The sequence below is a fragment of the Salvia hispanica genome, chromosome 5 (genome assembly GCF_023119035.1).
Source record: "Salvia hispanica cultivar TCC Black 2014 chromosome 5, UniMelb_Shisp_WGS_1.0, whole genome shotgun sequence".
In the NCBI taxonomy this organism is placed as follows: domain Eukaryota; kingdom Viridiplantae; phylum Streptophyta; class Magnoliopsida; order Lamiales; family Lamiaceae; genus Salvia; species Salvia hispanica.
Window position 1 is genome coordinate 19,494,367 of NC_062969.1, and position 12,317 is coordinate 19,506,683.

Below are 12,317 nucleotides of genomic sequence, written 5' to 3' on the forward strand. Positions count from 1 at the left end.
CAAAGTGGGATAAATTTTGGGGTACGGAGGTAGTAATTCATTTATTGAGCAAAAATGGACTACGTCGGACTCAAGGTGGCGAGGAAGGATTTCGGAGGCCGCGCCGCTTGCTTCGGCACCGTGGTGGCCTTTTCCGCCGTCACCGGCTTCGACGGCGGCGACGAATCCAAGGAGATGCAGCTGACGGAGCTCTATCCGCTCTTCCTCACGCCGCCGCCGCCGCCCGGTTTTGGCCCCATGAGCAGCGGCGGCGTCGGAGCAGATCTAGAAAATTGATACGAGACCATTCCATATCTCCCATATCTTTTTATTTAATCTAGTATTTTGATTCACCATATCATTCCCATATATATTTATTTTCTTGCTCAATGAGTTAGGTTCGAATTCTAGACTTATAAATAGGTCTCTTGTTATCATTTGGATTCAATCAATCAATTATTGAAATACAAAATCATTTTGTTTAGTGTGCTATACGCCACTCTATTTGTCTCACCGCCGACCCTTGCGAGGGCCCCGAACTTTATCGTTTCATTGTTTAGCACCGCCGACCCTTCTCCAGGCGCCGGTTTTGACTTTTATCCAACGAGAAGTTAGCTTCCCGGACTTGTTACGGAGCACGTCTGTAACAACTGGTGCTTTCATTTCGTGCACAACTTCCATCTTCTTCCTCCTGTAACCTACAAAAAAACAAAAAATACAAAAAAAAACAAAGAGAAACACCTTTTTCATCAAAAAACCCACCGATCAATGCTTCTTATTTTATCCACCACTCATGTCAAGGAATCAAAGAAAATCAGCATGGGGAATTCCACCAACCCCTGAAGTGTGTATTGGTCCCTCGCGACGGAACCCCGGCATCGGACGGAAGGAACACATCAGTCAGCGGCGACTTTCGCCTCGTGATGACGCCTCGCTGGAGCCGTTACCTGTGACAGAACAACAGCCGCTCGACTCCCTAACCCAGGGTTTCGATTGCATCATGGCCCGATTCGACAAGTTGGAATCACGTTGGGAAGAAATCAATCGCCGGCGTCGAAACGTTGTTTATCAGCAATGGCAGCAGGAACAGTACACACCGCGTCGCACATGGCAGCACGATCACTCCTCCTGGCACGAACAGCCTCCCGGCTGGCCGCCACTGCTACGACAACGCTCGCCCCCAACCGGCTGGCCCACACAGCGGCGTCTGCACGCCTACGAGCAGCAGGAGCGGCGCTATGCCTACGGGCAGCAGCAGCAGCAAAATCCCAATACCGAAATCATAATGCTGCTTGACTACCAGCCCCCGTGTCCACCATATACAGACCCGGATTCATATGGGCAGCCACGGAATTTCGATGATGGTTATCATCCACTTCCGCTGCCGGAATATCAGCCCCCACGCCCGCTGCCGGTCTCTGACTGTTCGTTGCACCCGCCTCAACAACCCAAGAAGTTTATTCAATCGTCCCAGCAGCGAGGTCTCACCAATAATCCCGCCCTCAAGGTTCGATCGCTCTCGCCTGTCCAACAAGCCGCCATCGACGATTACAATGAGAAATTACGTGTTTATAGGTTGGAGCAAGCTGCATTGCTTACCCATTTGAACGCGTGGTTTGAGGAGAACACTAGTGACGAAAATCTAGCCGAAGAGAAAACCAATATCACTCCCGTAATAGTATTGGGTGATGATCCTCCCAATGACATTACCGGTGTTCCCAATGATGGCGCTACTCTTGATATTCCAAACAACGAGTCCGTTGAAGAGAACCTCAAGAATGAAAATGAGTTACTGCCAGTGCTCGTCAAGGCATATGATGACAAGATTGGTGATCTTTTTGTTCCAACACATCCGAAAGTGGAGATAAAAGTTGATTTGGAGACTTTACTTGACAAGTATGTTTCTTGCCATGGGGATTTCACTATGATTCTAGTTCACAGTCAATCGAATGGTCATATTAGAGCAACAAATGTTCACTCCAAGTGCTCAAGATCCCATATTTTGTTCACAGCCAAAATTAAATCATGGTTCAGTTTTCGGATACAAAGTCTTATCTATTACCAACATTGACCGTGCGTATTTGATCCAGGAGGAGAACTTTCGACTCTCTTTGTTTCGAAGTTTCCACCTTGAGGACAAGGTGAATTTCAACTGCGAGGGAGTTGATACGAGACCATTCCATATCTCCCATATCTTTTTATTTAATCTAGTATTTTGATTCACCATATCATTCCCATATAAGTTAGGTTCGAATTCTAGACTTATAAATAGGTCTCTTGTTATCATTTGGATTCAATCAATCAATTATTGAAATACAATATCATTTTGTTTAGTGTGCTATACGCCACTCTATTTGTCTCACCGCCGACCCATGCGAGCAGTGGCGGACCTAAAGAGGGTCATGGGGGACCCATGGAAACCCCAACCATTTTACTAATGATTATGTATTATCTATATTAAAAGCTTTTTTAAATAGTTCAATAGCCCAGTTGGCTTTTTACCAGCCCTGGCAAGTGATTGCCCAGATATCAATTCCAATCAGAACCAACCCCCCTATTTAAGGTTTTAGCCTTTTTTACTGATTCTTCCTATTATTTTTATTTTCCCTTATTTTTCTTATTTACTTTTCCTTATGTTTCTTATTTACAATAGATCTTATAAAAATTATACTTTAATATATGCCTTTTAGAATCTTATTCTCGCTATACTAAAAAAATTTCATACATTTTATATTGATTCTCTATTATTTATTTTATGTGTTCTTATTTGTAGTATCACTTTTTTGTTTTACATTTTTATTTAGCTATAATTAGAGTACAATTCAAGTCTTTTCTTACAATAATTTATTTTTTATTTTTTGACAGTTATTTTTTGACGTTGCATCTATCAACAATCACCTTACCCATATCTCTATCTTTTGTAATTGATTCTCTAAATTATCGACACAAAAAATACCCTAGTACTAGGAATACGTTTGGACCCCCCACCTTTAAAATCCTGCGTCCGCCACTGCTTGCGAGGGCGCCGGACTTTATCGTTTCATTGTTTAGCACCGCCGACCCTTCTCCGGGTGCCGGTTTTGACTTTTATCCAACGAGAAGTTAGCTTCCCGGACTTGTTACGGAGCACGTCTGTAACAAAAATCCTCGTGAATCTGGCCGGAATTTCGATCTGAATGTTTCCGGAAACATCGATGCGAAGGGAGGTGGTGGACTTGAACGAGGGAGTACTGAACTACATTCTCAACGGAGAAATCGATTCCACACCAAAAATCCAGAGAAATCGATCTGAATCTAGATTTTACAGCTATGGATTATCAATTGTATGTGGGGTCCAATCGTCTCATGCAATTCCAAGCACCGGCTTCTTCCACCAGTCTGGATATCGGTGGAGCTTCTATGGTAGATTTCCTCTCAGTCTACGCGTTTGTGAGATACTTCAGTGTCGCGCTGCTCGTGAGCCCGTTCCAGATCGCAATGACTCGACGCCGCTGTTCGACGCTGTACATCTGGCGCTCAGATCACATCTCACATCCCTCGCTGATGGAGAATTCGCGTTTGCATCTGTGTGCCTCAGGTAGAAGTTGCATGACATCAAATTGTTTTTAATTTTAAACAAATTAAAAGATGACATACCAATATTTTCAATTTCATCTGATTTTGCTAAATTTGCCTTCATGTTAAAAAACGACGATGTTTTAGTAACTTATTCGGAACTTAGTAACTAAAATGCTATTCTTCCTTTGGTTTTCTAATAATTTTAACCATGATGTTAAGGATATAAATTCAATTAAATTTTCGATTAATTTTTTAATCTTGGTCAAATTAAGTTGAATAATTTAGTCAATATATTTTAAATGAAAATGTTTTAATTTAATTCTTAATTTTAAAAAAAATTAATTTAAATTTTATTTTTAGTGATGATTCAAATAAACGACCTATGGATAAACAAGAAACAGTTTTTATCATGATGCTAAGGCTCAAAACTATTACTAACAATTTTTGACAACGCAGGTGGGATTTGCTGGACTTGATAACGTGGCCGGTATTCCTTATAGAGTACCTCCTCTTCCACAGTCCAAAGCACATCCCTGGTTTGGATCTCTTCCAGAGCGAGTACTACGCAATGCCGGCCCCAGCAAAGGTCGCCATCCTACGCCATCTCTGCGACGACGTCTTTGAATCAAAGGCTTTCAAGGCCGAGGCCCACAAGAGGGCGCTCATGGCGGAGAAGCAGAGCTGGAACTCTCGCTATTTCAGCTTCAAAGGAAAGAAGAATAAGCGGAAGGAGTTTCTGAACGACTTCGTAGCCGATGGGAATGGCGACGAGTGCTATCTGTGTAAAACAGATGGTAACTTGATCTGCTGTGACGGCTGCCCTGCTGCGTTTCATGCTAGATGCGTTGGGGTCGTCACCAGCCAATTGCCCGATGGCGATTGGATTTTCCCTGAGTGCACCATTGAGAGGGATGCGTCTTACCAGCTGAGTAAGTCTATCTGAGGAATGGAGCTGCTCGGGGTTGATGCTTATGCCCGACACTACTACAACTGATGCGGTTACTTGTTCGTGTAAGTTGTCACAACAACAAATTCGTATATACACTCTAACTTTATGTAACTACCTTTCAGTGTTTTTAACATATGGTCCGAACTTACATATAGCTCACACTCTACCGCGATTATTTGCAGGGTGGACTTGTGTGAAGACAACTACTGGTTTTCATTGTACAACAAAGACGATATGTCAGCTGTTGTTGCAGCGCTAGAGGCATCATCCAGTGTGTATGACGTAATAGCAAGTGCAATCCGGAGGAACTGGAACTTAATTCTTGGAGTCAGTTCTGAAGTTCCCGAGGACACGGTAAACCCTAGAGATGAAGGAGCTGGTGCCGGTGCATCAACCAGCTCTTCGGAAGTGGCAAACTACGCCAATCTCTACGGGTTTGCTCGTATGTCATACAAGTTCTCCAAGGGGTTGGCCTCAAAATGGTCAGAAGAAGAGCAAGCGACGAAATCAGCAGGAGAGATAACTGGGAGGCAGATGAGGGTGATCTCCAACAAGTATGCTGCATTTTATTTTTTTTAAATGTACGGCCAAAACGACGTCGTTTGTTCTTTTTGAATTTTCTCCTATTTTGTTATACAATCAAAATGGCGACTCATTGTTCGTGCCTCCTTTTTATATCTTCTATTTTTATATCTTCTAAAGGTGGCCTTGCCTGAACTTTTTCTTTTAAAACGTAAGGCAAAACGACGTCGTTTGTTCTTTTTAATTTTTCTCCTATTTTGTTATATAATCAAAATGATGACACATAATCCGTGCCTTCTAAAGCTAAAATTTCGTCGTCCTTAGCACAATTTTCAGTTTAAAACCTAAAGCTAAAATGTCTCCGTTTGCTCTTTCCATTTATTTTCTTTTTTTTTCCTTTTTATATTATATAAAAGCGGCAATGCTTGAACCTTTTTATTAAACCATAAGGCCAAAACGGCGTCGTTTGTTCTTTTCCATTTATCTATCCATTTGGTGCATATAAGGTCAAAACGGTGTCGTTTGTTCTTTTTATTTTTATTTTTAAAATATATGGCCAAAACAACGTCGTTTGTTCTTTTTGATTTCTCCTATTTTTTTATATAATCAAAATGACGACTCATTGTTCGTGCCTCCTTTTTATATCTTCTAAAGGTGGCCTTGCCTGAACTTTCTTTTTAAACGTAAGGCAAAACGACGTCATTTGTTCTTTTTAATTTTTCTCCTATCTTGTTATATAATCAAAATGATGACACATAATCCGTGCCTTCTAAAGCTAAAATTTTGTCGTCGTTTGCCCAATTTCCAGCCCAATTTCCAGTTTAAAACCTAAAGCTAAAATGTCTCCGCTTGCTTTAGTTGTTGATTTTCAGTTTACTTTTGATGTTATCGACTCCGGATGTTTTCGTTTTAGTAATTTTAGAGTTATGGTTTCATTTTCAGTTGATATGTTCTCTTTTCATGCATGTATTTCTGATCTGTTTTCTGTTTCCGTTTTATGTTGCTTGTCTTAGCTCAAAATGTTTTGTTTCGCGTTGATTTGGTCAGATTTGAGTTTTTGAGTTCAGTTTCTGTTTAGTTGTGAAGGAAAGTATGGGTAAATATGTTTAGGATGTCTAGATCTAGTAGCTAATGTTTTATTTCTGCATGATCTTGGGTTAGTTTCGAGTTTACGTACTCGTACTTTAGATTTTAGGATTAGATTTAAGTTTTCAAGTTGTTATGATGTTTCGTTTTTCGTAACCTTTCAGATCTGTTTTTCACTCTACTTTTCATGTTGATCTTGTGAGGAAGATGAAGTTGTTAGAAAAGTTTTATTTTACAGTACTTTTTGCAGGAGACTGACAGTCGTTCATTTTATGTTGTTTGTCCATTTATGAAAAGTTTAGTTGAGTTGATCAAGTAGTTTTAGTTTTGTCTAGTGAGTAGATCAGTTTGAATTGTTTAATCTCTCAAGTCAAGTGGTTTAACTTAACCCACCCCTAGAAAGTGTGGCCGCAGCCATTCCCATTTCGTGTCTAGCAATCAAATGTTAAACACATCATCTCTGTGGGATCGATCCTTACTTCCCTATATTAGTTAATAGTATTGTGGGTTAAGGTTTTGAAAACACGCTTTCGAGTTCTTCCATTCATCTCACTCAAGTCAGATTGAGTACAGTTTATCAGCCTGAATCTCCACTGGACCCACTCATCTGTGTTCACAGGTAGAAGGTGTACAATTGGCCATCCAGATCAGTTTGACAATCCAACTTGAACAAGCCACAATGATAAACAAAGATGATACGAGTGAAGAAAGCGAAAATGCACAAAAACCGAGTTTTCAGATTTCAATGTAGTTCTCATAAATCTTTCTAATCTGGGTTTATATTATTTTCATCGAATTTTTCGTACATTATAAAATTTGATGTTATTAAAATGGCCAAAGTTAAACCATGTTTTAGGATTCTACTAATTTTCCAATAATTAATGAATTAATGACCCACTCATTAATTTGGTTCAAACCTTGAACATTAATCATAAAATTAATGAATGAAAAAAATAGGACTAGTTGTTGTATTTTATCGCTGGAGGTTTGACTTCAAAAGTTCTGTCGTATTAGTATAAATATATTCCATTCGTCCCATAAAAATATGTATACTTTTTATTTCCGCCCGTCCCATAAGAATATATACATTTTTATTTATAAAAAGTTATCCCCACTTTATTATCTATATACATCAATTTATTTATAACTTATACTACTATAACCACCTTTTTATACAGAAGAAGCAATATAGAAATTAATTTTATACAATATAGAAATTATTGAGTTAAACTAATGTTGATTTGACTGCACCAAATAAAAACTTTGGTAGTCATTGAAATAAAGTATAGACATTATTGCACAAGTAGTCTGAGTTTTGAAGAAAACAGATTTTTTATGTGTAGTTGTTAATACGAAAAAAATTAATTAAGTTGGTTAAGATTAGACTTGGCCCAAGGTTTACAGAATCGGCGGTTAAAACCGAAATCGTAACCGCCAGTTGCGATTCCGAACCGAAACCGTGAGAATTTTCCCCTTTTCAAAACTGTCAATTTTTGAACCGTGGTTCGGTTCATGTTAAAAAATTTTCGAATCGAAACCGTGCCGGAACAACCGGTTCCAAATCGGAACCGCGAAAGACTGCCGGAAAACCATGAAACCAAGCCGGAACCGCAAAAAACCGGCGGTTCGGAACCATGAAAAACCATAAAAAAAACCGCCGGATCGGAACCGCTGGGAGTTTTGGAACCGGAACCGTAACCGCGAAACTCCCTCGCAGTTCGGTTCCGGTTCTGCAATTTCTAAAACCGTAACCGCCGGTTCCGGAACTGTGGGCACCTCTAGTTAAGATAGTTGACTTTGATTTTTGTTTAATGAGGGAGGCAGTATTCATTCAATTAAGCTCTATATAAATAGAGGTGTATTAATTGATGTTTGAGTTCCAAGTCAACCATTAATGGCAGCCTCCTCCTTGTGGAATCATCCTGCCGGCCCCAAAACCAGTAGTTCTCCTATCCTTTCTCTCCATCTAATTAGGAATTAATGTTTTATTTTGTGTTTCAATAGCTAGTGGAATGTCAATTTAATCTTAACTAGTAATACTATTACACATTATGCAGTTCACTTCTGGGCCCCAACCTTCAAATGGGGTTTAACAATAGCAAACGTTGCAGATTTTAGTAAGCCACATGAAAGCATCTCATATCCTCAACAAATAGGTATGCTTTGCGTTTATAATTCTTGTCAATTTAATTAAATACTTAAAACCGAATGATGTCTTTTATAGCTCTTGCTGCTTCTGGACTCATATGGGCTCGTTACAGTACTATAGTTACCCCGGTTAGTAAACCCACCACTCTCCTAAAAAATAAATAAATACATACTTCCTCCATCCCAAAATAAGCGAATCACTTCTTTTGAACAAGAGAACTAAGGAATTGATATTTAAAGAGTTGAAGTAGAGAAAGTAATATATGAAAGAGAGAAAAAGTAGAGAAGTAACGAGAGAATAAAGTAAGGGAAAGCTTTTTTGCTAAATTGTGACTCATTTATAGTAGGACATTTCAAAAAGGAATATGACTCGCTTATTTTGGGACGAAGGGAGTATCACTTTTTTTGTATGTTTAGGTGTATATATTGTTGAAACAAATTATGGTCTATACATAAAATGCACAATGTTTAACATAAAAATTTAATAACTTCACATTTGTTTGGAATTGTTCAACATAAGAATTAAACTAACAGCTTGCAATATTAATACTTGCATCGGATTGGAATTGGAAATAAAACGAGATCTTCCCAAAATGCATGAATATATCTATCTCAATAACTAAATTGATATAATTTGAATTAAGAGATATAGAGAGCGAATTGATATAGTTTGAATTCAGAGATAGAGATAGAGATATATGATTATAGCGCAAATAAAAAGAAAACAATCAAATTAATTTTGTATAAAATGTAGCCATAAGACCGACAAAATTGAGTTGGAGATATGCTCAATTTTATTTATTATCAAATTAACTGAGTATAGTAGCAATGATGATTATTTTTAGTTTACTAGTACAAATTGATCTAAGTAAAACCGAATGTGTACGACATAGTTGAACTAGGTCTACCAATATAAATATTCTCTGTATTCATTGAAGTGTATTAATTGTAGTTGTAAAGCAATTAAAGAAAATACTACTAGTAATTGAAAATGATCAATTTGTTGTCAAAGAAAAATTGGAACTTATTCGGTGTGAGCTTGGGAATGTCAGCCACAGGGATTTGTCAACTTGCCCGCAAGTCTTGGTAAGTACTCTATATGTTAATTTAGGTTTGCGACTTTATAATTAATTATATGATTTCATATTACACATATGTATGTTAATGTTACTTTTATCCTGATCAAATTATAATTATGACTATGCTTAGTTAAGGATTGATCATTTTTATGTGAGAATTCATAATAAATTATGCATGGTGCTCGCTATTTAGGAGATATTATCAGGCTTTTTACAATGTAGTCATTTCCCTAACTCTCATATTATTTATAAAGCTTCTAAAGTTTAGAAAATTTAATAGTATTTTCAGGTAATAACTTTTTGTTAATATTACCTTATATTATAATTTTACTTGTCCCAGTCCGCGAGCGAGTACACAAGGTGTTGTAGCTCTAATTAAATTTTTTTAACTGTAAATGTCAGCTTATAAAAAGTACTAAGTTAATGTATTCTTCAAGTGTTTCAACTAATTTAATAATTTTTTTATATCTATTATCTACGTCTACGTGATCAATATTCTGAAACATGGATATGGAAATTTTCAATTTCAGGCACGACTTCTACTCTGAGAAGAATACAACTAAAGCAGAGGAGTAATGTCACTTGCCAAATAATATAGTTCACCGTTCAAATTACATTAATGAGTGCACCTTTATTTTGCAATTGCATGCATGGATATACACACTTAATACTTACTCTATGTTTCTTCAGTAATAATAAAGGCTATTTTTCTGTTAAATGAAATGTTATTCTATTTAACTTTGCATCTATCAACATACCTCGAATCAGGAAAGTGATCAATCGCTAACTCAATCTTTAATTGCTAATTACAATTAATTTAAAAAAACAATAACATATGTAGAGATTTAGTGGTCTAGAAATTGTCATGTGTAATTGATGCACTATTTTTTAGCACTAAATAAACCTACAAATATACAGAGTATATATAGTATAACTAACGGTCAGTACCGGATATCGAACACGGGGAAGGCAAACACGGACTATCTATTTCCTACTAAAACTCAATTACTATATGGAAGAACGGAAGGTTTTGAAAACTTTTTGAAAACTGAAAACAATTGAAAGCAAATAACAACTAAATGCAATTAAGACACAGAGACAAACGATAGAGATAAGGAAATTTCAGGGATGTGCGTTCACAGTTATGGTTATACAAATTCCAAAACTACAATACCCTAGCACAGTTATTACTTTGGTAGGACGAGTCACCTAGCTTATGCTCATGCGAACGTTGATTACAAAATTAGGGTTGTCAATCCTAATACGTAACTCCATAAAGCTCCTAAAATCCTTGAAAAGTCCTCACTTTCAATTAACAGTGTCATTTTAAGGGAAGCTAACTGTAGCGTCTACTAAGTGGATCTAACTCGCTAGAACTCTCTCACAGTTATGAAGCAAGCTATATTAAATCATACACGATTGTGTCACTCAATCATGAAGCATCAAGATTAACTTAGGGAATAAAAACAAAACGGATATTAAATAGAAAAAAGAATTGTATAACCAAAGTCGTTACTAACACATCCATAGAATCCTATGAGTTTAGCTATACACATAGATTGAAGGGAAGACAAATTGAACATAAAACTAAAGCTAATAAAACCCGTAGGTTAAATCCTTGTCGTTCTTGATGTTCTTGAAATCCTTCTTCAACTCCTTGCGCGATTGAAGTACTCTAGCTTTCGATCTCTGTGAATTATTTTGCAAAAAAGAACTCTATGGTTGATGAAGCTTGAGGTCCTATTTATAGGGGAAAGCCAATCCTTATTGTAGAAGGAAAAGATCTTCAAAATATGATAAATCTTGGAGCAGATCTAGGGCTAATCGGATTCGTCGCCTTTCTTCAGCGGGCCGCCGCATCTTGGACGACGTTCGCCGCGTTGGAGTCCAGAGTCTCTGTTCCTTCGGCGGCGGACCGCTGCACGACTTCCGGCGGTAGCCGGGCGAGACTCTCTTCCAAGTGTAATTTTTCCGAGGCGGGCTGCTGAATTGCTCTGGCCGCCAGGCGCCGTACAACTTTGCGGCGGTCGCCGGTCGCCGTCTGACTCAGATTTCCAGACTTGGCATTTTGACTCCCTTTTTCGGCTCAATTATGCACATTTCTCACAAAACACGTCAAAATACCAAAATAGATAAAATATACAAATAATGGACGTGTAGAGTGTCTTTGACATAAAAAACGGACCAAATAATGGCCTTAAAATAGTACAAAATCCGAGCGTATCAGTAATTTCATTTTATTATTATTTACATTTAAAAAGATTAGAAAACTACCAAAATTATGATTTTTTATCAAAAAGTCAATATAGTGTATTAAAAATGTCAATACGATTTATTGAAAATGTCAATACAATTTAGTATTGACATTTTATATGTATTATATTGACATATTATGATAGGTTTATTGACATAAAACTGTACTTGAAAAATACGAAAGTTAAAAAAAAAAAATTCAAATTTTGACATCGGAACATATGCAAGTGAGATCTCGTTAGAAATCCTTATAAAATTATCTTTAATTTGATATATTTTCTATAAAAAAATAATATAAATTGAGAAAGTTATAATCATTTAAAATTTAGAGATATTTTTTAAAAGTTAGTTAAAACTAACTTATTGTTAATTGACACTAATACCCCTAATTGATATTTTTGTGCTTCTTATTGATATTCGCAAATGAATGATCTTGTGCATTGATTTAATGATCCAATGCATATAATTTAGTTGTAGTTAGCAATTTAAGAATTAATTAGCAATATAACACCCCTGAATCTCGTGTGGTTATTAATAATATTTCTAACTATCTTAATTATTTAGATCTATTTTTACTTCTGTTTTCTAGTATTAACTATATTTGGTTTCAACGATATATGAGGCCCGTCAATCTAATTTCGATCATATTTTTGTTTGAACTATATATATTGTGATGAATAACCCTGTTCACACTTTAATCATCTAATTGATATGTTGTTGGTTATGTTTTCTTTGGATTTTTT

General features: G+C 36.9%; 1 protein-coding gene across 1 annotated transcript; it reads left to right on the forward strand.

Moving 5' to 3' along the window:
* Window positions 1-7,988: 7,988 nt before the first annotated feature.
* LOC125190995 (mitochondrial pyruvate carrier 3-like) lies at window positions 7,989-10,039 on the forward strand. The gene is made up of 5 exons (XM_048088444.1): window positions 7,989-8,034; window positions 8,152-8,250; window positions 8,319-8,371; window positions 9,255-9,328; window positions 9,852-10,039. The coding sequence occupies exons 1-5, from the start codon at window positions 7,989-7,991 to the stop codon at window positions 9,895-9,897; spliced, it is 318 nt and encodes a 105-aa protein (XP_047944401.1). The 3' UTR covers window positions 9,898-10,039.
* Window positions 10,040-12,317: the final 2,278 nt, after the last annotated feature.